The sequence below is a fragment of the Mchenga conophoros genome, linkage group LG22 (assembly GCF_057382185.1).
Source record: "Mchenga conophoros isolate Kocher_MC1m ecotype Shallow Benthic linkage group LG22, M_conophoros_male_GT1.1, whole genome shotgun sequence".
Classification (NCBI taxonomy): Eukaryota; Metazoa; Chordata; class Actinopteri; order Cichliformes; family Cichlidae; genus Mchenga; species Mchenga conophoros.
This window is the reverse complement of record NC_140546.1, coordinates 9,346,257-9,354,247: the sequence shown is the minus strand read 5'-3', so window position 1 is coordinate 9,354,247 and position 7,991 is coordinate 9,346,257. Positions and strand designations below refer to the sequence as shown.

The 7,991-nt window shown below is 38.1% G+C and overlaps 1 protein-coding gene across 3 annotated transcripts; it reads right to left on the bottom strand.

Annotated features, from left to right (window-relative positions):
* Positions 1-1,393: 1,393 nt before the first annotated feature.
* Positions 1,394-6,720, bottom strand: LOC146548775 (galactose-specific lectin nattectin-like). 3 transcript variants are annotated; one of them, XM_085263163.1, is made up of 8 exons: positions 6,688-6,720; positions 6,502-6,588; positions 6,022-6,144; positions 4,654-4,731; positions 4,095-4,154; positions 3,837-3,985; positions 3,576-3,700; positions 1,394-3,486 (listed from the first exon to the last, which is right to left on the bottom strand). In XM_085263163.1, the coding sequence occupies exons 2-8, from the start codon at positions 6,527-6,529 to the stop codon at positions 3,312-3,314; spliced, it is 738 nt and encodes a 245-aa protein (XP_085119289.1). In that variant the 5' UTR covers positions 6,530-6,588; positions 6,688-6,720; the 3' UTR covers positions 1,394-3,311. The 3 variants fall into 3 exon arrangements, with proteins under 3 accessions (XP_085119289.1, XP_085119290.1, XP_085119288.1); XM_085263164.1 differs by having other exon boundaries at positions 6,502-6,574; positions 6,688-6,706; XM_085263162.1 differs by having other exon boundaries at positions 6,502-6,714.
* Between the last annotated feature and the right edge of the window lie 1,271 nt (positions 6,721-7,991).

Sequence of the window (7,991 nt, the reverse complement as noted above, 5' to 3'; positions counted from 1 at the left end):
TTTATTTATTTATTGTCATTGTCAAGAACAATGAAATTGCGTTTGGGGCTTCCATACAACCCCCCAAAAAAGAAGAAAATAATAAATACCCCTTAAAACCCAAGTGTACATATTTAACCCAGTGTGACTCCAATGCAATAAGACAATCCTTAGCAATAATGTTCGTAGAAATTCAGACAAAGACCTGAGAAACATGACAAAATACAACAATGCAACCCATTCAATATTATTGTACTGTGAGATATGATATCAGATATGATAGTTATCTATTTAAGAAAGAGGGGGGGGGGGGGCAGGAGGGGGAAGAGAATAAAGATATGATGCACCAATGCAGACCAGTTCATTGCTATTAAGAAGTTGGATATGGTTATTGTCCGTGAGAGGGGGGCAGAGAGTTCAGGAGCCTCACAGCCTGTGGATACAGGCTGTTGGCCAGTCTGGATGTTCTGGCCTGTACAGACCTGTACCTTCTCCCTGAGGGCAGCAGATGGAAAAGGTGGCGCGCAGGGTGATGTTGGTCCCGCAGGATACTGTGCACCCTCCTCAGACAGCGAGTGGGGAAGATATTACTGATCTCTGGCAGACTTGTGCAGTGATAGTGCAGCAGAAAATGTTAGCGGTAAAATCGTGTGGATACAAGTACCAAATCAATTTTTACAACCATTCATCATACTCTTTTCATGAAATCCATTAGTCAGGCTAAATTTAAAAAATGGCAACCATTTTCAAGATGGCCACCAACCGGTAAGAACATTTAGAGACAAATTCAACAAGACTGGGCTTTGTGAGTGTCTTCATGCTTAGTCTTGTAAAAGTTGAGTTTAGAAGTCTAAAAGTAATCAAAAGCTATATAAAGGTACTTTTGACTTTTTGTTATGTAGATGACCTTCCTGATGCAACCCTACCATGTATCCGGCTTTGGTATCACCACAAGGATGCCACCAGCTTGTGATATCCTGAAGATTCTTTTTTTGTCATTTCTTTACCTTCTTCACATGTTTTGCATGTAATAAGCGCATATTCTGGCCTGTGAGACTCATTCAGACACTCAGACACCCAATATCATTAAAATGAAGACACAAGATACTCATTTTACATTTTCGCTTGTTTGTTCACTCTTTCCCAACATGCTTGCATTTAAACCGAGTCCCCTGTCTCCGCTATGATACCCGTCTCTCTTTGTATGTAATTTGCTGTTCCCATTAAGTCCAATCCCTGCCTTTATGAATTCTTGGCAGAGCTGAAGATTTGGCTCCCACATAGCCACGGGCCAATAATAACCAACATATGAAATTATCTGGGAGGCTAGTATAACGTCCTCAGCCTAGGGGTAATTTGGGCATAACAAGAAATGTGACCGGAAGAGAGGACGCTCTGCTTATTCCTAAATAAAAACCAGTTAAACTAATCAATTAATCAATCAATATTTATTTCTATAGCACATTTAAAAAGGACAGTGTCCATGCAAGTGCTTCATATAAGGTAGCAAAGCAGATTACAACAAAAGGCAACAATAACAGTTTAAAACAATTACAGTGACAGTTAAACAGCACAAATGCAGACCAGGTGGAAGTCTGAACTAATTTGCTTCAAAGGCAAGATGGAACAAGTGAGGTTTAAGTGTGATTTGAACGATTGAATGGATTCTGACATGCGGACATTTATAGGAAGATTATTCCAGAGTTTAGGTGCGGCAATTGCAAAAGCTCGGTCCCCTCTAGTCTTTCGTCGGGGCCTTTGTTACACCAAGAGCAGTTGGTTAGAGGATCTGAGCGCTCTCTTGGGGCTATACACGTCAAGAAGGTCTGTTAGGTAACTGGGTGCCAAGTTATTTAAAATTTTAAAAGTATACAAAAGGATTTTGTATAGGGAACTGAGGACACTTGTTTGTCTAATTTGAGAGAGCTGTCAAGGACAACTTCAAGATTTCTAACGGTATAAGAGAGATGGCTGGCATAGGACCCCAGTGTATCAGTTAAACCCTTTTTCAGTACAAGCTTCAATGCATGAGAACGCTTCATTGGGCCATCGCTAGGTCTCATCTTAGAACCAGAAACACAACTCGATTTATATTCAATAACGCAATGTTTGGCTAAGATTTTCACACAGAAACACTAAAAGCAATGAGCAGAACCACAGGCTGTTTATTGGGTGGTGAAGCCCAGGACAGAGGGGCGAGGTGGCTGTCATCTGGTAGTTCACAGCTTGCTGTCCAACCAATTATCTAATCCTGGAACAGGAATAAATTCAACCCAACCACTCAGCAAGCCTTTGACTCGATCAAGACACACAAGGAGGGAACAGAGAGAAAAACCCACAACCATCCTCTGGTCGGAGGAGGCGGACATATGAACACACATGACCAACATGATGTTAGGACACCAGATGCAGTTGTACTGCGGGCCACCGTACATTTGACAGCCCTGCTCTAGGTATAAAACAAACACCCATCCATTATATATTCTGCAAAAAAAGAGCGATAAGGATAGTAAATAAAGTAAAGTAAATAAAGCCACTTCAAAAGAACCATCAAATCCTTTTTTGAAAATTAAATTTGGTATTCTTAAGTTTAAGATTTGGTTGACCTCAGAACTGCACAAATAATGCTTAAGGCCGCAAAAACATCTTTGCCTCACAACTTTCAGAACTTGTGCCATTTAAAACCAAATCATCTTAATTGTCCTTATTACTGGCTGTTCAGCAAGCCAGTAATAAGGACAAATATAAAATACCAGCATTACAGTCACAGGAGTTAGTTTGTGGAAGAACTCTATAGAGGAATTAAAAAAAAAAAAAAGTACATCGATGCATAACTTCATACCTTTTTTTAAAAAAACAAACAAACAATAAATTCCATGAATATAGTCATTGAGAAGTCTCACTGTATTCTAATGAAGCCCTGTCTTCATTTTTGTTGATTAGAGCGAGAGTAACCCAAGATTAAAGTATTCATTAGGATATGTGTTACAGAAATACACTTTCATATTAAACATGTACAACCAGAACTCAGTTTTTAAACAGAGAATAAAGATTTTTTTTTATTACAAGGCACAGAGATTTAGAAGTGTGTTAATAACAGGGTGTATAGCTCAAAGTAAAAATGTAGTTTGCCTTTTTAGTTTGTAAACTTATATTGTTTTATGTGTGTATTTTGCATGTGAATAGACTAGGATCAAATGGTGTAAATTTCATCCTACTACTTTTTGAGCATCTAAGTGGTACACACAGATATTCATGACCACTCAATATCTTTTACAATGCATTCTCTTGTTAGTTCAGTTATATTTATATGTTTGAAATAAAACAGTCAGTCAATCTGTTTTTACCCATTTTTCGCATATGCTCTTATTAGGAGCTTTGCAAAACTTATCATACCAAGTCTTCAGGGGTTCTTCTCCTTCTTCTCCCCCCAGCCTTACACAATGCTCTCCATCAGGATTTTCATGAGTCCAGTTGTCCGGCTCATGGTCAGCCCAAAAAGACAAACTATTGGATGAAGGCCGAAAAGAAATGATCACGTTAACTTCCAAACAGCATATTGTAAATGGAAAAAAAAATGTTTATGATAATCAAACCTTGTGTTTAGTGGTGAGCCATCCAACCACAACCATCTGCCCTCTTCCACTGCATCTGTCAGGCCAATCCAGAACATGTCGTCAAAGTTCTCCATTTTCCCATTCAATCTGGTTCTTAGAAAAATCTGAAAAGGAGATGTTTGAGTGTTATTGATATAACACTGATCTGTTTTGAGAGAAAGATCTTCTAAAGCACATTTTAAAATTTAAAGATGTGAAACAAATGAATGATGAATGAAATGAAAATTATGTGATTTATACCTGCTCACACCAGTTATCTATCTTAACCAGGTCGCCTCCTTTAGCCCTACATTCATCTCTGCTCTCTGTCCAGGATGATTTATTGGTGGAGAAGTAATAACACTTTCCTCCATGTTCATCCCAGCCTTCATCACATGCACATGGCCCGTCTTTGAAGAATTACAGAAAAGACTTTAGTCAAGTGGAAAATATTGTACAATTCCAACTTTACAGTCATTAGTGGATATCAATTAGAGAAACACAAAATCCATAACTTACTTATATTTACTTTAGGAATTTCAGGACACGTGAGATGCTTATTGCTGCATGATTTTACTTCTATAAAAAAATAATATATATATCATCTGATGTGTCTTTGATTTAAGAAAAGCAGTTTGAATGGTCACAGAATACATTCTATTAAGTTGTGTTACTGGGAAAGATTTGTTTCCCGTTTTGTTTGTTTGTGTACATTAATGCAAAACTCAGTTGAAGAGGCTCCTGTCAGTCTGCTACTGTCAGCAGCATAAAGAGGAATTCACACAGGAAGAGACGAGCAGCTATGCAGAAATGAGAAATCACAGGTTTGGTATGGGGCTAGAAGTTAAATATATCTCAACTTTGAAATGAGCAACTAAAGCAACAACCAATGGCAGCAAAATATACAACTGAAAGACATGATGATATGCACTTAAATGCTTCTCTTACTTTAGACTCACACTGCCCTAACAATGTCAAATAAGAAGAAGCACTAATGCTAGTTCTTCAAACAATAGTTAGGTTGAATACTATTTTCAGAGCAGCTGAATAACATTGAATCTTTTAGAGTTTCTCTCACCCGTGAGAGTTTTCCTCAAAGCTGCATTCTCTTCATTCAGTGTTTGGAGATTTTTTCTGCTAAGCCAGTTTTCAACAGCTGATTTCATAACAAGAGAAAAGTAGTTAGAGTAACACTTTTTGGTTTCACTAAAATGGGACAAAGATTTGTCCTTTCAGATCTTTTCATGACAAGATTTTAAAACAATGCCTTTGAAGTAAAAAAAATGGAGGAAAACATCAAGGGAACATTTCTTTTTTAAAGTCAAACTTATATATATATACACCTGTGCACACAATAGCTGAAACTGTTCATGAAAAAAAGACTGTCCCTTTTGGTTTGTTTATCTCGGTTTCAGATGTGTGTGTTGTTCGATTCAGGACATACACAAAAAAGCCTTGCACCAGTAATGAAGGGCAGAAATGTCGAGTGTCTACTGCAGCAACCAAGTCATGGGAAAAATGAAAAACGGTAAAGACAAAGCAGGCCCAGCGATACAGGATGTGCCAGTAGCAGCATCATTTCCATCTCCTGTTTGGGCCCGCTTTGGAGTTAGTGCTACCTAAGATGATGGCAGTAAGAAATTGATTAATTAAAATCCAAAAGTGTGCAAGCACTGTGCATGTTGCTTATGCCAGCTGCAACAAGTCCAATATCTATAGAGATGTCACCCCAATGTCTCAACTTTTAAACAGTCTCTCAGTGAAAATGTAAAACAAAAGGACTGGCAGGTTTCATAGATAAAGATATCCAGGCTTATGTCATAGTAGAGGTGACAGAGTCAGTCATTTTAGTCATTATGTTTTGAACATGCAGAAAGGTCTTGAGGACGGCAGGATCATTGCATTTTTAGCATCAAGAAAAAACAGTCTTTTAGTTAAAACGCGATGGTGGATTATTAGTTATGCACTTGCATAATTTAAGTAAACCCTTTAAAAAAAATTTTTGACAAACAAATGAAAAGCATTTTTAAAGCATCAGTGTCTCCAGTTTTACTTTAACCTAACTTTAACATAAGAATGTGACAATGACATCCATTCCAGGCTGCTTCATTCTTTCAGTTTTGCATGACTGCATGGCACGTCCTCAGTATGCGTCCTTGCATTTTAAACACTATAAATGGTATATGAATGGCTTCTTATATTGCACTTTTCTACTCTGAGCACTCAAAGCACTTTACACAACTTCCCTCATTCACCCATTCATGCAAGCACTTTTTTCTTTGTTCTATGTATTTGGCAAGCAGACTGGAGGGATCGAACTACCAACCTTACGATTAGCAGATGACCTGTATACATGTCCTAATATATATTACCTGATACCAATAGATTTACCAAATTGAACCAAAAAAAACATTCCACCCCTTGTGCACACACAAAAAAAACTTACAGAGACGGTAAATAACAATGACAGCTGCTGCCAGGAGAACACTGAAAACGGACAGGGCTATTCTCTCTGAGGTGACCTTTGACCCTTTGGTTGATTTTGCATGTTGAGCGTCAGGAGCTTCATCTGATGAATCACATAAAGAAGACAGAAAGTGGACACATAATAAATGGTTCTAACAAAGTCTACGTAGTGTAGTTAAGGGCAAATAGAGAAACATTTAACTGTTTACGAATGTTCAGCCTTTGTCTGGTAAAGGCTGGTTTGTCTGGTTCATCAAGCTGCCAACTCTGAGAACCACAGTTAGATTAGACAAGATGCATGTGAAATGTGACACATTTTCAGATCCTCATTTTAATTCTGACTTGAAGTCTACTTTTATATATCAAGTTAGTTTATATATCAGTGTGGGTTTATTCCAGTTAACTTCAAACTGCTGGTTCTACCCTTCTCCTTTCTGTTGAATTAACATAATATTCTTACCTTCTGTGCAGCTCTGTGGACTGTTCATCTTGCAGTCTTCAAGGTTCTGACTTCAGAATTAGTCCAGCTGTCTCTAAATCACAAAATCTAAATAACAAAAACTAAAACTATTTGTGCTTTTCTCATTTTTGTGATTTTTTTTTAGATTCAGTTACATTTAAATGACAGATTAGCAATGAGACTCACCATAAATGTTTCCTTGACCTCGCCTTAGCCTTTTAAAAAGGAAATGCTAAAAAAACCCCCAACAACTTCATGTTATCAAAAAACAGCTTCCTGTGAATTAAAGAAGAAGGAGGAGACTTCAACTACAGTTCGTACTGTTTTCATTTTGACTGAGACAAAGTTTTCTTGTGTGTGGAAATGCTGCACACATGTTTGCCATCACTGAATATTTTATTCATGTGCATTTGTTTGTGATTAAAAAACACATTGTTTTTAACACTGTTTATTCTTTTAACTCTTTTATTATTTGATGTCTATGTTTGAGTTCCTTCATTTTCCCTGATAAAATAATTACTAATTTTCAGTATTTTTTAAATTAATTTCATTTATTTTGCCATCTGTCTTGGTTGGTGAGAGAAAAATGACCAGACAGCGTTCCTCCCTGGCCAAGATGTGTGTCTTTGCAGTCTATTTACACCTACAGGCCAGTGGACACTCTTTCAATGATGAGGATGTTCACATCTTGGACAGGGAGGAACGCTGATTTGAGCGTGGAGTCAAGGAGGCCATTTATGTGAAAAGGGAAAGACCATCTCTGAATCGAGGAGGAGGCCTAAGGGTACATCGTTCGCCATCTTACAATGCTGTGATTGCAGCCATTCCCCAACTCTCTGTGAATGGTAGTCATGGCCATTGATCAGTGGTCTTTGATCAGGGGGTTTTGGTCAATGGTTGTTGATCAATGGTCATGAGAAGCCCATTGTTCCTTCAGTGGGCTGGTTTCAGTCATTATGCAAATGTACTGTTTATAAGATTTGGGGAAACCTGCAGTCAGCTGAGGCTGAAGAAGTCACTTGGATGAGAGACGAAACGTTTCTCCCACAAAACGCTACGTCCAGATGATCAGAATCAACTTTTGGAAATTTACTTTCCTGGATGATTGAGAATGCATCAAGAAGATTATGTATGAATGATTTTCCCTGGGTTGTGTGAAATCCCAGAAAAGAAATAAACCCATACAAACCGAATCGGTGCACTAAGGTGTAGGTCTGTTAGGGGATGGGTGTTGACACTGGAGTGCAAAATTAACACCAATGGAAGATAGGCATGAAAAGGTCAAAGGGAGGGAGTGTTTGCCCAGGGCACGAAACAGGCTAGGACCACTCCTGTGATCATGTGACTCAGATAAAGACATGAGAAAACGTCAGTCCCTTCACTGCTGCTTTTTGCCTCATTATTAACATGTGACTGTTCTAATCTTTCTTTACATTTCAGAATGTATTCTTAAAACACTACAGGGCCGTCCAATTTGCTGGCATATAAAT

Excerpts from the sequence above, each read along its gene's own strand:
- LOC146548775 (XM_085263163.1), bottom strand. The coding sequence starts at position 6,529 with ATGAACAGTCCACAGAGCTGCACAGAAG. Across the intron at positions 4,155-4,653 it reads TTTGAGGAAAACTCTCACGG|AAGTAAAATCATGCAGCAAT; the intron begins GTGAGAGAAACT and ends ATTTTTTTATAG. Across the intron at positions 3,487-3,575 it reads GGCTCACCACTAAACACAAG|TTTGTCTTTTTGGGCTGACC; the intron begins GTTTGATTATCA and ends TTCATCCAATAG.